Below are 18,005 nucleotides of genomic sequence, written 5' to 3' on the forward strand. Positions count from 1 at the left end.
TATAAAGCTTCCCTGTTGGCCTCGGCTGGAATCCTTAAGAATGTTGCAGCCTGGGTCCCAGAGCTGGCTGGGTGTTCCCATTACCTGCTTCCCTTCCTGTGGCTGTGTCTTCGCCAAACATCCCCTAAAGCAGGGAACTTCCCCCAGGGACGCTAAAAAGCCTCCAAAATGTTGGGTAACTAGATATTTTTTAAAACTCTGGCTCACATTTACTCTAAGGTTTGGTAAGTCTTTCTCTCTGTAGGCATGAGTGGAAGCTGTGTTCCCGGCTCTGACAAGTTAATGCGTTTGACTCAAGAGGGTAGAAGATTCTGGAAGAGATAGTAAGTGCAATCTGATGACTTGTCTCACTATGAAAGCTGCCATTTTCCCTTCCCTATGCCCACCGAAAGTGGGGGTGAAGGATAGGGTGGCCTTAGTTGACCCTTTGACCTCAGGCAAGGGAAATGGTACCTGGAGGTGGGATTGGTAATTAGATTCCTTTTTCTCTTTCTTCTCTGTTCTCTCGACCTCTGCCTATTCCAAGTGTAGGCCCAGCCATCCCCCCCAGCCTTCCCTGTCACTCAGGACTGCAGGCCCTCTGGGGCTGGCCACTGCCATCAGCTCCGCAGGGTGTTTGAAAGGCCTTTGGGAAGAGAACCCCACTGGACTTCTGACATCGTCAGCTTGGGAAGCTTTGTAGAGAGCAGGTGGTCTTGCTTCTGAGGGCTTTGCCTACAGAATCCTTGGGGTTGGCCAGGCAGGTCTAGAGCTGGCAGGGGCTCTGGGTGGTTGTACAATTTGTTACCCAAACCGGGACTCTGAGCGTGAAAGGGGATGCCGCTAATAATGACACTAGGACATGAGGGATGAAGCAGTTGTGCGGTTGCTCTGCAAAGACCAGTCCCTGGGCCCTCAGGTTCTGTTTTGCTTTATACGGACTGATGCTCCCCCGCTGAGCCCAGGCCAGAGGGACAACTTCAGAAGCCCTCGGGGACAGGCAGAGGGCTGGAAGATGGGGGCTGGTGTAAAGACAGAGCGGACTGGAGGACTCGTCCCCGTCCAAAGGGACATCGGTGACCCAGCACCAGCCACGGTTGCCAGCTCTTCTGATTCTTTTTTCAAGAGAAGCCCCCAATCTAGATTTACATATGAAATCCCCAGCTTTTAAAAAGTTGGCAATGAATTGAAAAATTTAAAAAACACTGTGTAGGCCAAGCACAACATCTGTGGGCCGCTGCCTGTTTTTGACCTCCGGCCCAGGCCCATTAGTTGGTGGCTCTCGTGTGTGTCTCTGAATTCCGGCAGCGGGAAGTTTCTTCCGGAAGTGGCCCAGATTGACCATGAGTAAAGCGGGGAGGAGGGCGCTTGCCTTGACTTCAATGGGGCATTCATCTGCACAATAAATAAATATTGTGCACCTGTTCTGTTCAAAGCACCTTCTCTGTTACGCCGTGTTGTCTGTGTAACATTCGGGGACGGCCGTGTTACTCAGGCTGAGAAATCCTTTGTCGTGTGCTGTTACCGGTCTGAGTCTTTCCCCTGGGATTATCACCAGGATGGATGTATTGGCTGAAGTCTCAAGGGGGGATGTGGGGCAAGGAGATCCTGGGGTCCTGATCTCAGGGGGATGTCAGCTGAACACAGAAGTCCCCAGAGGAGAGTGCTCCTCCGAGGAAAGACCTGGGAGTGAGGGCCTGGAGCCCTGCAAGGTCCCTGAAGGTCACGCTAGGGCTGGGAGGCAGAAACCACTGAGGAACGGACTGCATTCAGCCCTGCCCATGGCAGAACTTTCTAACAGAGCGCTGCAGTGTCAGAGGTTGTTGGGTTGGAGAGCCTCTAAACTGGTCTTTCATTATCCAGAAAATCTGATACCTTGAGGCCACCTCCTGCACACCCACTTGACTCCTGGGTCTTATTAAACTTCTTTTCTGGTTCATGGCTCTTATTTCTGATGGTTTCCCAGCAGCTATTTGTACCCTCTGGCAGTTAGGCTTGGGGTCAAGAGCCCCAGAAAAGCCACTGCAACCCTGATTAAAACAGATGCACTTGACATGGGGCTGAGAGGAGGTGGAGGTGGGGAGGTCACAGTGCTTGAAGAATCCATTCTTGATGCTAGGAAATGTCGCTTACATTTCCCGGTCTCCTGCACCATGAATTTTAACCCACAGGATGGCTTGAAGCAACCATGGCACAGAGAGGTTGAGTAACTTGTTCAAAGCCACATAGCTGGGCAAGGATGAACCCAGTCCTGGACCAGGTAGTTGTTGTCCACTGTTCTCTTACCTGCTACCCTGAACTGTTCAATTTGTAATTTCCATTTTTTTGTGTGTGCATTCTTCCACTTGTCTTTTTTCCCCCTATTGTTTCAGGACTATCAGTATTCAAATGTTTAACAGCTAGGTTTTTTTTTTTTTTCCCCTGTGCACTTGGCCAGAAGTAGAAATTCATCACCACCTGTGAACATTTACTGAGCCTGCATGGTTTGGGTGGAATTATACTAGAAACGCTTGACCCAGGGGCTGGGTTGGCAATAAACTAGGTCTTTCTGCAGAACTTTTGAGGACAAATCACCAACAGGTTGAAAAGAATTTCCTTCAGGAATGGTGACACTCTATTTTTCACCTGTTAATGCTGCCCCCCACCTTTGCTTCCCCCCAAGTGTCAATCTTAAGTGTACTAAGTGCTTTTTCTGTTCAGCGTGTCCTAGATAAGCGGTTCCCACATGATGTGCCATGTTATGCAGCCCTCTCACCCTTAAATCTCAGATTTCTTGATGGGCAGAGGGTTAACAACTGCCTTGTTTTGGAATAGGAGGCTGGAATTGGGGAGTCTGGAGGGCTGAGTGACTGTAGAGGCTGCTGATGTCTTAAGACATTTGAAAATCAGTGAGCCTTGTGATGCTGGTAGAAGGACCCCTGCTGTTCGCCAGGTGGCCCACCACGCTGATCATGAACACAAGCCTGCGAGTCCGTGTGCAGGAGGGAGCTCGGTGTGCAGCACACCCAGCAGTTTGCTCCTGGGTTTGGAAAACCCCTCATTTCCCCAGTGTTGTCCATTTGGTCAGTGGGTCATTCCTGGCTAGACCGAACGCTGTGCCCCGGTCCCTGCACCACTGCAGAAAGAGATGAGGGTCTCGTGTACAATTTTTTCTTCGATGCCAGCTGATGACCTGCTTTGGGATGCTTCTGGGCTTTGCATTGATGAACAGTCGTTGTGAGTCATGTCAGCCCAGAGTGGTACTTTTTGCATGATCACATCATGGATCTGTGCACACCTCTGTGTGAATAACTAGGTAGCTAATTTTCAGTGCAGTCTTAATTGTGTGTATATGCCATACCTTTTTAGAATGTTCATGCATTCATTATGTATTCACATGTCAATACTGGCTCTTTTTAGTTTGTCATGCAATCAACAGAGGAGACAATCTTTGACACAGTCTTTTGGAGCTGTACGTCACGGGCCCTTTTCCTGCTTTACTGCATTTTATTAAAAGAATTTTTTTTTTTTTCAAAAAAGTAAAGCAAGGATTTATTGAACCCCAGTGTACTCTCAGGAGGGAGAATGGGTAGGCTTAGGTCAGCTGCTGCCCTTTGCTACGGCACATGGAGGTTCCCAGGCTAGAGGTTGAATCTGAGCTGCAGCTGCTGGCCTACGCCAGAGCCACAGCAACGCAGAACCGAGCTGCGTCTGTGACGTACACCACAGCTCATGGCAATGCTGGATCCTTAACCCACTGAGCGAGGCCAGGGATCGAACCCACGTCCTTATGGATACTAGTCGGGTTCGTTACTGCTGAGCCACAAAAGGAACTCCCCTTTTACTATATCTTAAAATCAGGCTTTTGATAACTTTACCATCATAGAGTTTAGGGTTGTTTTTTTTTTTTTTAATTTGTATTGAGATATAATTGACATGCTGTTGAAAGCATGCAATTTGATGAGTTTCACATCTATACATACCTGTGAAACCATCAGTGCAATTGAGGTAAAATGAATCTGTCCATCAACAGTTTGCTTCTGCCCCTTTAAACTTCTGCCCTATGGTTTGCCTGCTGCCTGCCTCTCAGTCCCCACGCAACCAATGATCTGTTTTCTGTCACTATACATTAGTTTGAATTTCCTAAAATTTTATAGTGATGGAATTATACAGGCTGTACTCTTTGAGGTGGGGGGGCACTTTCTTTCACTTGGCATACTTATTTGCAGATTCTTCTATGTTTTTGTATGTCGCAATCATGCATTCCTTTGTATGGCTGGGTAATGCTTCATTGTATGGCTGTAAACACAGGAGTTTTGATCTTCACGTTTCAATAAGCAAAGAATTTTAGCTAAGAATGTCAGAAGTAAGTGATCCATGTAAAAGATTGTGTCAGAGGGGAATTTGTACCTTTGTAGTTTCTTTTTGTTTTAAAAATTTTTTATGGAAGAGTGTCTTTTAAAAAAACAAAAACCTTGGAGTTCCCATTGTGACTCAGCGGTTAATGAACCCGACTAGTATCCATGAGGACGCAAGCAACTCCTGGCCTTGCTCAGTGGGTTAAGGATCCAGCGTTGCCGTGAGCTGTGGTGTAGGTTGCATACGTGGCTCGGATCTGGTGTTGCTGTGGCTCTGGTGTAGGCCGGCGGCTACAGCTCCAATTAGACCCCTAGTCTGGGAACCTCCATATGCCACAGGTGCAGCCCTCAAAAGACAAAAAATAATATAATAATAAAAAAATTTAAAAATCTGTTTTGAAAGAGCAAATCTTTGTTTAGAGTACATTTGTTCCTGAATTTTCACTTAATTAAATCAGCAATTATTTTGTGTTTCCTCTTGGCACTTGTGAGCACAGAAGGACTTCACATCACAGCTAGCAGGTGACCTGCTTGTGCAGGTCCAACGTCTTACATGTGGCAGAGCAGGGGTGCCTTTAGAACTGTGCCGTCTTGCCTTCCAGTGTCTTCTTGGGGCCTGGTGCTGTTTTCTGACTCTGCAGAATGTTCCAGCAGACATGCCTTCCTTGCCCTTGATCCTCCTGTGGCCGGACATGGGGATGGCATCTCAGAGCTGTGGTTTCTGCAGCCTTGTGATCCCTGCTCAGAGCATTGTGTGATTGGGGTGGAGTGTGGGAGCAAGTTAACTTTGTGGATTCCCTCATCCTCACAAAGCCACGTGCACAAGGGTGGATGGGGCCCGAGCGGACCGTGGAAGTTGAATTCCCAGCTTTGGGGCAGTCCCCAGTGGGAGCCAGAACAGAATAGTATTGCTGGGGAAATGGAAATAGGCTTCTTTTTTCCCACTCTTGAAAGAAGTCTTCTATGTGTGAGAAAAAGCAGTGAGGCTCTGACGAATGATGAGTCTCAGATTGTCAGAGAAGGGACCTCGGACACATCTGGTCCAATACACAGATTGGACCAGATATGTCCCATTTACAGATGAAAACTGAGCCTTGGGGAGTGGGGATAACTCATGCATAGTCATGAATAGCAGAACTGGCACTTGGGAAACCCGGGCAACTGCTTTAGACCTTCTCTTTCTGATCTGTGAGGGTGGGCGTTTCAAGAAAACTTGGTGAACTTTGGTCAGCTTAGGGAAGAAAGCGTTAATCTCTCTCTTTGAGCCCCTGCTTAAAGCTGCTTGTAACCATTTAAAGCTCCACCACCAACAGCAACAACATAAATTGTCCTTCGATGACGTTTCCTTAATGTTTTTACATCTCACAGCCTCCTCTCCTTGTCATCAACTTGTTAGAGGAATAACTTAAAATTTTTCAGGAGTGGGAATTTCCGTTGTGGCTCAGTGGGTTAAGAACCCGACATAGTGTCCATGAAGATATGGATTCAATCCCTGGCCTTGCTCAGTGGGTTAAGGATCTGGCATTGCTGTGAGCTGTGGTGTAGGTGGCAGACGTGGCTCAGATCCTGAGTTGCTGGGGCTGTGGCGTAGGCCGGCAGCTACAGCTCCGATTTGACCTCTAGCCTGGGAACCTCCATATGCCGCAGGTGTGGCCCTAAGAAAAAGACACACCAGCTGCTGGAGCCTCTCTTTGCAGATGGTTGGAGCAGCAGAAAGTGTGTGCCTGAAACACCCTACACACTGGTGGAATAAAACAGGACAAAATCCTGAAGGAGACCATGCTTTGAAAGTGGCTATGCAGGCCCCAAGGCAGGAGGTCAGTCAGTGGAGGGGCACGATGGTGCTGGAGGTGGCTGTGCGGTGGCACTAGGGCTGCATGGGAATCAGTATAGACTCGGAGGGGGCACAGGTCATCCCCCACCATTGTCCTGTGTGAGTGTGTGTGTGTGTGTGTGTTTGATGAACACCTCCACTTAAGTAATTGATGCTCTGAGCCAGGAGAGAGGAGACGAAGCCCGTTCCCTCTGCTGGGAGATCAGGGGCCACCTAGTGTCAAGGTCAGACTGTTTAAGAAGTGGGGGGACAATATTGGGTCACTTTGTGGAGATGTGGCTCTCCCTCTGCATCTCCGCCTGCTTCCTTCCACCTGAGGCAGGAACAAAGAATGCCTGCCCCTGGGACAAGAAGTGGCCGGGGTGACTCAGGAGCTTGATCGTGCCTGGTGCAGGAAGCCAGGCAGAGCTGGAGGGCGCCCTATTGTGGGGCAAGAAGGGAACATCCGGGAACCCTTCCCGCTCAGCCTCCGCCAGGCCCCCAAGTGGCCCCAGCCAACTGCGGCCCCTCCCGCCGCCACCGCCCTGCCCCTTCCAGGGGAGCCTCTTTGAGAACCCAGTGATTCACTTCCCGTCTTCAGCCCTTGTTTAATGTTCCCTCCATTGTTACCAAACAGTCCGGCCCCAGTGGCAGGGGCTGTTCTGCTCTGGCCGAGGAGGGAGGGGAGAGCAGAGCTGTTTACAGAGCCCGGGAGAGGGGCCCGGCCTGCTTGGAAGGCAGGCCGTGGAACGGTGCTGGGGCCCGACAGCTGGCTGCGCTGTGCGGAGGGCGGGAAGATGCCAGGAGGCAGTCCTCCTGCTCGGAAAGCCTCTGGTCTTCCTGCCCTGGAGGGGAGCCCTGCCCTTTGCTGTGCTGTTAGCGTCTCCAGTCCAGTTTTCCGCTGGGGGGGCCGCAGAGAGTTTGGGGATCATGGATTCCTGGAGTTGAAGAAAAAGAACACAAAGTTTTTAGGGGAGAGGCTGTCTCGGCCTGGCCTCAGTTTCCTCCTGTGGGGGCTGGGGTGGAAAGGGGGGTGGCGGTAAAATGGCTGATCTTTAGAGCCACCCCCACCCCCCAGCTCTGAAGTCCTCTGGTCCCTGAGCCTGAAACAAAGCACATGAGATGATCCGTCTTCCCTCCTGTGTCAGGGGTGAACCTCCCCCAACCCAGCCACGGATGTGACCGTGTCCGAGAGCCATCGCCCCCACTTCCCGACCTCTGACCTTTGAGGTCAGTGATTCCACAGCCTCCCTCACCTTTCTGATTTGAAGCCACCGTCTGTTGCAGGAAGCGTTGAATATCAGTCTCATTCTTTGCCATCACATCACAGCCGTGACTGCCACTGCTTTTGCTGCTCTTGCCGTTGGGTCTGGGGTGTGTTTTCTTCCCCTGGAAACACCCCAGACCCAATGGCAAGAAGAGCGAAAGTCCTGAAGTTCCCTTTTCACCCGTGTTGTGTGTCGTTTGGGTGATAAGTTGGTGGTCCATCTTCCTGATCATGTATGGGCTCTGCTGCCACTGACGAGGCAGGTTTGTTTCCTCTGAGGCCCTGCCAGCCTCAAGGCCGTCAAGGAGCAGGACGGGGTAAACAGCCATTTTCAGGTGCCTCTTCACTGCAAAGTAGTGCATTCCTCAGGTATGTGGAATGGCAGTGCAGGAAGGCAAGCAGACACTAGAGATCCGTGAATCCACCCTCTTATAGATGGGATGACCGCTCACCTTTCAGCAGCTCAGCTGGCAGGAGGACCATAAATGCTCCAATCCACTCCCCACTGTGGCGGCACACAGCTGCGTGCTCTCTCTTCTGGTCTATCCAACGCTGATAAAACCTCTCTTCGACAAATAGTTGTTGAGCAAATTGATTGGAAAGCCTTCTATGCCATGTTTGCCTACCTCCTTAGCCACTGATGATTTTTGTCTCTCTGGTTTGGCAAGTGAAGCAGGCAGAACTTCCTCATTCAAAGGCCTTTTAGCTCCCCGCACCCCACCACTGGCTGGCTGCTTTAGCAGGACCCACTGGCACCTGTGGTTGTCATTCCCCTGCTGGTTTTAATTGCACCTCTCAGTACCAGATGATTGCTTCAAGAACGTTGCTCGTATTGGATTTCTGGCCCTAATGTGCGTCTGTGGGTCCCTTTACTACAAGGCTTCATGTCTTGATTGGGTTCATAAGGCTGGGGTGCACCCTGAGGTTTTTATTTGTTGCCTATATCTTCTGCATATTGATGCAGACAGGGAAGGTTCCCGGGTCACGACCTAGTTGTGAACAAATGTAATGTGTAAGCCCTGTGCTCTGTCCAGGGTACAGGGGAAGTCAAGTTGGCTCTCCTTGTCCTCAAGGAGCTCCTCTTCTTTTTTTTTTTTTTTTTTTTGTCTTTTGTTGTTGTTGTTGTTGCTATTTCTTAGGCCGCTCCCGCGGCATATGGAGGTTCCCAGGCTAGGGGTTGAATCGGAGCTGTAGCCACTGGCCTACGCCAGAGCCACAGCAACGCGGGATCCGAGCCATGTCTGCAACCTACACCATAGCTCACGGCAACGCCGGATCGTTAACCCACTGAGCAAGGGCAGGGACCGAACCCGCGACCTCATGGTTCCTAGTCGGATTCGTTAACCACTGCGCCACGACGGGAACTCCTTCTTTTTTTTTTTTTTAATTGAGGTAGAGTCGATTTACTATGTCATGTTTGTTTCAGGAATACAGCACAGTGATTCAGTTGTATATATATGCAAATATATGTTCCAAAATATTGAATATAGTTCAACTGCATATATATTCCAAAATATTGAGTATAGTTCCTTATGCTATACAGAGGGTTCTCATTGAAAGGAGCTCCTGTCTTATTTGGAAAGGGAAGCCAGAAACACATGTAAGGTACTCGGTGGTACTAGGCCTTTGGTGCTGAGTGATGCTGCATTGGGTGAGTGTTGGACAGTAGGGTCTGTCAGATTGAGGAGGGAGGACCAAAGAGGGGTCATTCTGCAGAAAGAGCCACAGAATGGGATACTTTGGGGACTAGAGGCATAACTGGGCCTATCATGGGGTTGAAGAGAGCCTCTGGACCCCCATCCCATCTTGCCACTGCTGCCACTGCTGGCTTGAAGATCTCTGGTTTTGGGGTGCGCAGGAGCCCCATGCTGAGGTGCCGGGGCCATGATGTGTTACCTCTGTTCCTTGAGCCAGTTAAGCGTTTTGAATTTCCATACCTGTAAAACAGCGCTCAGAATCTCCACGTGCTGTTTGGAAATTGGGGGCCTAATGCTGTGGTGGCTGGGCAAGTTCTGTGTGGATGCTCGGCTAGGACTGGGTGCGCTGGGTAAGGGAGAGAGTTGTGAGGGTCCTGGATCCCCGGGAGGCAGCTTCACCTAGAGGCCTTTCTGTGCTCCTGAGCAGAGCTGCTCGGGGATGCAGCTTTTAGCCCAGAACTATTTAGATGATGAGACCGGCAAAAGCAGTGGGGCCGTAGCCACCCCCCTGATATAAGTTCTGAAGTCCTCCCTTCTTGTTTCTTTGGAATCCCCACCTTCCTGCCCATAGGGGTTCTTTGCTGTCGGAGGTGAAATTGCCCCCAATGAACCAGAACCTTTTGTGTGGGTACAATAGGAAGTCTGTCCCCTTAGACTGAAAGGAATGCTAATTGGCTGCTTAACTGTCCTGGGGATGCCCATGCCCAGAATATACAGGACACCCATTCTTTGTCACCGGTTAGGTGGAAACTGCTTATATAAGCTGGTAAAGCTCTGGTCCAGAAAGAAGCAGGGTGTTTGTGGACTGGTAGCTCTCGGTGTCCTGCAAATGCTGTATTTTCTGCTTACAAAGGTCGCTATTTAACTGCAGGGCCCTTAAACTAACTTTTTTCTAGAAATGTGGTCATTTCCCACCCCTCCCTGGCCTCCAGCTCCCCCACAGTGGCTGCCCTGAGAGGTTGGAGGATTCTAAAGGCTTCGAGGCCTCTTTTTTAAATAGGGAAAGTGTGGTCCATGTGGTTAAGACTGAAATGCAGCAACGTTCCTTTCCTAACCCCAATTGTGTGAACCCGGAATGGTTGTCACTTGGCGCTTGAGCCGGCGCTTCCAGCTCTACCTCTCAGCTCCAGTGTCACAGAAGTTGCCCGGTTTTACCCTTGGTTCGAATGTTCCCTAGCACTTGTGACATTGTTTTATCTCGCTGGCCGGTGACTCATAATGAAGGAAGTCAAGACTGAGCCATGAACACAAAACCTTGTTTGCCCTCCTCACCTCTCCCCTCCCCCCACCCCCCTCGGCACGAACGCCTGCTGACATCTTCGGTAATAAGTCTTTGGAAACTTTGATATGTCTTGATAGCACGAGGCAGCCAGTTATCATCATCATCTCCTGGTTCCACTTGTTTAACCCCAACCGTCTGTGAGAATCTTCTCCAAAAAAAAAAAAAAAAAAAAAAAAGAAGAAGAAGAAGAAAAAAGAAAATCCCATCCCCAAACGTGCAGTCTGCCCACAGGAAGTGATTCACAGGGCTTCAATGCATGCAAACCTGATGGGGCAGGAGGTGGGAGGCTGGGAACTAGGTCTGGGAAAAGACAGCCCCGGAGAGGCTACTCAGACCTTAATGGTTTCTGCTGTGTGGAAGAAAGTGAAAAACAGAATGACTAAGAGTCCTGTAATAAGAAGTGTTTGTTTAGTGAAGTGAGCTAATATTGAAGTTCCCTGGCAGATAAGACCAGAGAAATAGCAGTTGTCAGGGGAGGTGACTTGTCGGAGCCCTGCCTTTTTATTTTTTAAGAGATCAAAGACATTTCTCAGTCCGAAGGCATTTATTAGTGGAAGGTTGAGATCTGTATGTTGAGCCCCAGTGTTCTTGAGAATTCTGCAGGGAAAAAATAAAAAGGGTCTAAGCCGAGATCATGATCTCAGAGTCTACAAAAGCTCTTCTTTTCTTGTTTTACTTTTCCCTCCAAACTTCAATTTGGGAGGCCCATCAATAGCGCTCCCGAAGGGCTCAAGGAGGGAGTGTCACATTGTCATAGAGACAAGGAATCCTTTCTCCCTGTGGGCTTCAGCCTGTCATTTTCTTTTCTTTTCCCCCAAATTGAAAGTACAAATTGAATCCCTTTCCCCAAAGCCATTTGTACCTGCAGAGTCTCTAGGCATCAGATGCCTTGTGAATAGCCCTGCTGCCGAGCAAGAGACCAGAACCACCCAGGAGAAGTGAGAAGCTTCTCTAAACACACCTGGATACATGAGTCCATTTCAAACTCCCTGTATTTTATCAGGGGAGCTTTTGGGGTGAGGGTTGTGACAAAAGCTGAGCGGAAGGGTGCTTTTTGCCTTCAGCCCAGGAGAACGCTACCAAGGGCCGTGAGTCTCCTGAATGTTCCCTGAGTGCAATCTCTTTAAAAATAAACAAATAAGTTATCTTCAGGCTTAATTCCATTCTTAGTGGATGTTAACTGGCAGAGCGAAATGGCCATCCAGAAAGTTCTATGAAGCCTGGCAACTATGCTTTCCGCTTGTTTCGGTAACCAGAGACCAGTCCAGACTTCTGTAGCATCTTCCGTTTTCAACTTGAAACCTCTGTGGTCCTGACACTATGGAGAAAAAGCAATCCCCATCAAGCTGGTTCTTGAAGAAAAGTAAAAAACAGTTTATGAAAACCAAAGCTGTTAAGTAGAAAGATTTCTTTTTTTTTTTTAATGTTCATTATATTGTTTTATTTATAATAGTTCAAAGCTTTTTTTTTTTTTTTTTTTTCTTTTTGCCTTTTCTAGAGCCGCACCCACGACATATGGAGGTTCCCAGGCTAGGGGTCTAATCGGAGCCGTAGCCACCAGCCTATGCCAGAGCCACAGCAATGCAGGATCCGAGCCCTGTCTGTGACCTACACCACAGCTCACGGTAACACCAGATCCTTAGCCCACTGAGCAAGGCCAGGGATCAAACCTGCAACCTCATGGTTCCTAGTCGGATTCATTAACCACTGAGCCATGACGGAACTCCAAATAGAAAGATTTCAAATGAAGCATTCCCTTTCCTCCTCCTCGTCTTTCTTCTCCCCTTTCTTATGCCTTCAAGACTTTTTTTTTTTTTTTTTTTTTTTAAGGCTGCCCCCATGGCATACGGAGGTTCCCAGGCTAGGGGTCCAAGCGGAGCTACAGCTGCTGGCTCACACCACAGCCACAACAACACCAGATCCAAGCTGCACCTGCGACCTATACCACAGGTCATGGCAATGCTGGATCCTTAACCCACTGAGTGAGGCCAGGGATCGAGCCCATAACCTCATGGTTCCTAGTCGGATTTGTTTCCGCTGCCCCATGACGGGAATTCCCGCCTTCAAGATTTAATGCCTTTCTTTGCATGGGATCGGGTGAGGGTACTGTGAGCACTGCCTCAGCAGGGCCCAGGAAAGCCCAAGGAAAGTCTCTGGTTCTGACAGAATGAACACCATGCTTTGTAGCCGTAGGGAGCTGGGTTTGTGGTGTAACATCCAGGATACAAGGATCACTGCCTCTTGCTGATCTGGGCAACTTCAGGCAAGTCGGTTACATGAATCAACATTACATAAATCTTTCACCTGTGAAATGGGAGTGAGGACACCCACCCCACAGGATCCCTCTGTCCAGTGAGATGATGTGTGAGGAGTGCCAGGTAAATACCTATTCTGGGGTATGGATTGCTTCTCTTCGCCCCAACCTTTGCCCACCCCCAAAGCTTTTCTTAGACCCATAGATTCTTAAGGGGCTGAGCGGAGGGACTTTGCCCCCCAGAGGACCTTTGGCAATATCTGAAGACAATTTTGGTTCTCACACCTGGGAGTGGGGGTGGCATCGAGCGGAGTCAAGGCCAGAGATGCTGTTAAACATCCTGCAGTGCCCAGGACAGCCACCCCGCAACCCCAACATAGAATTTTCTGTTTCCAAATGTCGGGAAAGTTGAGGTTGGGAAACAGGGGGCTCGCCTTACTCATAGCCTGATGTTGAAAGGTTCTTGCTGTACGTATGCTTTACAGATGATTATAATTAAGCTGAACTTTCTCCAAATCAGCCTCCTTCTTTTCTAGAAAGTACACACTCTGAGCACATCCCTGGCCCCTGGGGAGGAAGGAAGCCCTGAGAACCTGATGATGTGTTTCCTGTGGGGCCAGCCTCCCCCCGCCACCCCCAGGGTGAGGTGTTCCTTGGCTTCATCCTTCACGGGTCTGCTCAGGGGGTCCTGCAGCCTCTGGGGCTCATGCTTGGGCCCCATCTCTTTGAAACACTTGTTATGGACCCGAGCCTGGAAAACCCTCAGGGAAGGAGGAGACCTCAATACAGTGGGGAGTGTAAGGGCAACTGCTGCCCTGGGGCCCAGCACAGGGGGTTTCAGCCTGGCATCCTATGGGTGTTACCCCATGTTGGCAGCCTGCAGCACCGGATATTATCCACTGGCAAGTTCAGATGGGAATTGAGCCATTCTGGGTGAAGTGGTTCAGTGACTGGTATCAGGGGTTGTGAAATCCTATTTTCAAACTCCGCACAGGCCAATCTAAACTGGAACATTAAAAAACGTGCTTAGGGAGTTCCCATCATGGCCCAGTGACTAACAAACTCGACTAGCATTCATGAGGATGCAGGTTTGATCCTGGCCTTGCTCAATGGGTTAAGGATCTGGTGTTGCTGTGATCTGTGGTATAGGTTGCAGACGTGGTTTGGATCCTGTGTTGCTGTGGCTCTTGTGTAGGCCAGCAGCTGTAGCTCCAATTAGACCCCTAGCCTGGAAACCTGCATATGCCTCGGGTGTGGCTCTAAAAAGACAAAAGACACACACACACACTCTCACACACACACACACACACGCACACGTGCTTAGCATACAAACCTTGCTGATGACACTGATGAAACCGGGTGGGAGCATGCGGTGGCTGTGGCAGTGCTTACAACGAAACCTCAACTATCCGGGCCCCCCCACCCCCACAGATTCCTCCTTTGTGGTGCCAGATGACAAGGATGGGCCGATGTTAAAAATGTTGATTGTGATTTAAACTCCAACAACCAAAGAAAACTTTGAAAGGGTCTGGGGAATAGTATGTTCATTGTAGGGCTTGATTTCTTTTTGTTTGTAACTGTGTAATATAACTTCAGAGGCTTGCAGAAATGGGCCAAGAATTAAGAGTATACATACTTCACTTCAGTCCCATTTAAAAAAAAACCAAAACTGTGGCATCCCTGTCATGGCTCAGCAGTAAGGAACCCAACTAATATCCATGAGGACCCGGGTTCGATCCCTGGCCTCGCTCAGTGGGTTAAGGATCCGGTGCTGTCGTGAGCTGTGGTGTAGGTTGCAGACGCGGCTTGGATCTGGCATTGCTGGGGCTCTGGCGTAGGCTGGTAGCTGTAGCTGCAGTTTGACCCCTAGCCTGGAAACTTCTATATGCCGCGAGTGTGGCCCTAAGAAGACAAAAAAAAAAAATTGTCCTCCTGAAGAGCAAGAACTTCAGGCAACTTAAGATTCATTACAATAAAGAAAAAAGTATGTTTTGTTGTACTCAGCTTGACGAGGGGGGAACAGGGACTCTGCGGTTTTACCAGCTTCAGCAGTGGGATTACTGGCTGCAGCTGGGAGGCCACCTTCTTGCTCTGCGTTCCTTTGCTGGGTGACCTTGAGGTGCTTAATCTGCCACTCTGTTTCCTCAACCACAGAAGGAAGGGATTGGTCAAGATGCTTTCAAGGTCCTCAAGCCCTGGCTGTCTCTCATTCTCCAGAGCAGGTTTTCAGGCAGACACTTAGCCAGAGCCCAGCTGGCCAGGACACCTTGTTCCCTGAGCCCTAGGCCTCTGTGGTTTGTCACCTGCAGCTCCGCAACTCCGCACGTGACACCCCCACCCTCCCACCCCAGGCGGCACTTCTGCCCAGAACAAAGGATGCTTTGGTTTGGGCTGTGTTTACCAAAGGGAGAGGATCCTGGGTGAATCTCCCCAATCCACTGGCCCCCTTGGAAGGAGTGTTTTCAGGGCTTTCGTGTTTGCTCCTCTATCACACCGTTGTCCTGGGCTGTCCTTGGCATGGACGAGCGGAAGGAACATTCTGATACTTGCGTGTGAAGGCGAGGCAGAGGGGGAGATCTCAGGGCAGACACTGTTGCTCAAAGGCCGGGGGGACCAATGGAATCATTCCTATTCAGGGGGCAAGTTGAAAAGCTGGCCTCCGAGAAGCTTAGAAAGTTTGGTATCGTGTGTGTGTTTTAAGTAAAATGGGTTTCACCAGAACTTGGGTAGTGTTAACACATTGCTTATTATGCTCTTCTTAGGTTCAGGGAACTGGTGGAGTGGCTCAGATTTGGTAGGTGTTCGGTAACTCTTTTTGTTTGTTGCTTTTTAGGGCCGCACCTGCAGCATATGGAGGTTCCCAGGCTAGGGGTCCAATAGGAGCTGCAGCTATCGGCCTACACCACAGCCATAGCAACAGTAACACCAGATTCAAGCCGACTCTGCGACCTACACCACAGCTCATGGCAGCGCCAGATCCTTAACCAACTGAGCGAGGCCAGGCATCGAACCCAAATCCTCATGGATACTGGTGAGGTTCATTGCTACTGTGCCACAGCGGGAACTCCAGGTGTTACGTCGCCCTGACAGTTAACGAGAGGTCAGTTTCCCTGAGAGGGAAGCGGCAAGAGGTGGCAGGAACAGCACTGTTTTCCCCACCCTCTCCCGCAGTGGCCTGGGTTTGAATTTTGGCCTTGCTCTCATGCAGGTTATATGACCTTGGGCAAGCCCCTTAGGTTCTCTGAGCTCGGCGAAGCCACTGTGGTGGTCCAATTTCATGACTGTCACCCAGTAGCAATGTGCCCAACACATAGTTCGTGCTGTGACTAGATCTCGGTGTTTCTGGATCTTAGGTGCTCTGCTCCCAATCTTCTCCTCAGCCCCCATGTCCACGTGCCCTTGTGTTTCATGTCGGCCCCCACATGGCTGTGGGGCACAGATCACTGGTCACAGGGATATGAGTGGCATGTGGGCCCCCGCCCCGCCTCTCCACCCGGAGCCCTCTGCCAGGCTCCACCTCACATCAGCTTTGGACTCCGGCATGTCCACATCCTTGGCTCTGGCTCCCAGCACCATTTTGGGACACTTTACAAGGGCCCACTTGGAGCCAATGGGAGGAAACCTAATTTCCTGCCACAGGAAATGGTTCGGCTGGTGAAGAATATATTTAAGGAATAAAACCCTTGTCAAAGGAGCTTGAGAGGGCTGGTGAAGAAAGGCTTTTGGGGGCTGCTGGGTGTTGGGTGAGATCTGTTATAAACAGGGGGGAGGCCCAAAGGCAGATTCCTGGGACAGTACCCTTAGTGCCAACAGCTGGTCTTGGGCTGTGACAAGGAAGGGCTGGGGCGGGGAGAGGGGCGGCTCATAAATAGACCCTTTTCTGCAGCTGAGCCTGTTTATGGTCACATCAGCTCAGAATGAAGACTTATTTATTGGATCTACTTAAAGCGGGCCCGGTGCCCTGCAAGGCTGAGGAGGGTGTGTACCGGACACATCGGCTAAATTAAATCCAGCAGCTGAACCTCGCAATTCACTGTTATTCCTTTGGTAAGCACGGGTGTGTATTTTGAGTGGGACAGAGGGAGAAAGAAGGAATACTACCAGGGCTGGGCAGCCCAGACGAGGAACCAAAAGGAGTGGTAGGTGACGCATCAAAGGACGTGAATGGGATGCCCTCCTTGTCACGAGGTTAGGGATTGTACGGCCAGAAACAGGGGGCCTAGACCGGGTGACTTTTGGAGGATACTGCAGAGCCACCCTGGGGGACCTGTGCTTGTGAGCTGACAGCACGCCATCTCTTTGCCCTTGGGCCAGCCTGGCAGCCAGGAGAGCCGGCCTGTAGCTGCAGCCCGGGTGCAGACTGCTGTGTGTGATCCGAGGAGGAGAGCCATGCCTCTGATGGAGGTAGCGGGTGCACGGTGAGGCGGGACCATTACGAGACTTGCCTTATTACCTGAGTGCTTCCCATTGGGGCTGCTCTGCCATAAGGAGCACAGAAGCCTCCTGAGAACCCGAGACACCAGAGCAGCCCCAGACCTCACTGTGATCCTCAGGGCTGAGCCCTCTGATGCCCCGGGCAGGGGAGGGGCCTGGTGTTTTTGGTGCTCCTGCTGAGTGCATTACCAGGCACTGTTACTGCAGTCATAGTCATACCATAACGGCAGTGGCTTGGTACCAGTTCCTATGTCCGAACGATGTGCTCATAGGCTTTCTGCATAGAATGTCATTTAGTCCTCTCCACAATACAGTGAAGGGACTTCTGGCAGATGAAAAATAATTAAGACCAAGTTATTAAGCAATCTGATCAAGTTTATACAGTTATTGACCACAGATCTGTATTTGACTCGAGGTTTAGCCAAATCCAAAGCCCCAGAGCCCTTGCCTTTTTTTTTGAATTATGGTGTAGTTGACATACAACAAACGGCATGTAAGGTGTCCAATATGATACATCTTGACGCATGTCTATGCCCGTGAAACCACCACTATCATCGAGCTGGCAGACACGGCCTTTCCTCCTTGCTAAGCCCCCTCCCCTCCTCCCACCCCCATCCCCCAGCAGCTGCTCATCTGCTGGCTGTCACCTTGGGTAAGTTTACTTTGTTCCCTGACTTTGAATCACACTCTATAATGTTACACACACAGAATCATGCTTGGCTTCTTTCACTCAGCATGACTACTTTTATTTTTTGTCGGTATGTTGTTATTTTTAAAAATCTTTTTAAAATTATGGTATGGTTGATTTATAATGTGTTTCAGGTGTACAGCACAGTGATTCAGTTTTAAATATTCTGGAAAGACTATTTTTCAGATTCTTTTCCCTCATATGTTATTACAAAATATCAAGTATAGTTCCCTGAGCTATATAGCAAGCATGGT

The 18,005-nt window shown here is 49.9% G+C and overlaps 2 protein-coding genes across 5 annotated transcripts in view; one reads left to right on the forward strand and one right to left on the reverse strand.

Moving 5' to 3' along the window:
* SMAD3 (SMAD family member 3) overlaps window positions 1–18,005 on the forward strand; it is a 126,347-nt gene that overhangs the window by 75,137 nt on the left and 33,205 nt on the right.
* Window positions 4,415–8,108, reverse strand: LOC146406869 (uncharacterized). Its single transcript, XM_084979142.1, has 3 exons — window positions 7,849–8,108; window positions 7,386–7,742; window positions 4,415–7,067 (listed from the first exon to the last, which is right to left on the reverse strand). The coding sequence occupies exons 1-3, from the start codon at window positions 7,877–7,879 to the stop codon at window positions 7,006–7,008; spliced, it is 450 nt and encodes a 149-aa protein (XP_084835268.1). The 5' UTR covers window positions 7,880–8,108; the 3' UTR covers window positions 4,415–7,005.

Source organism: Sus scrofa, chromosome 1 (genome assembly GCF_054392235.1).
Source record: "Sus scrofa isolate SSC_HxYL_T2T_F1_AM1 chromosome 1, Sscrofa_HxYL_maternal_Yorkshire_Landrace_v2.0, whole genome shotgun sequence".
Lineage (NCBI taxonomy): Eukaryota > Metazoa > Chordata > Mammalia > Artiodactyla > Suidae > Sus > Sus scrofa.

Bases quoted from the DNA above. Each gene is read 5' to 3' on its own strand.
- LOC146406869 (XM_084979142.1), bottom strand. From the start codon at position 7,879: ATGGTCCTCCTGCCAGCTGAGCTGCTGAAAG. The intron at 7,743-7,848 runs GTGAGCGGTCAT...ACTACTTTGCAG, and splicing joins GCCAGCTGAGCTGCTGAAAG to TGAAGAGGCACCTGAAAATG. The intron at 7,068-7,385 runs GTGAGGGAGGCT...CTTCAACTCCAG, and splicing joins GGTGGCTTCAAATCAGAAAG to GAATCCATGATCCCCAAACT.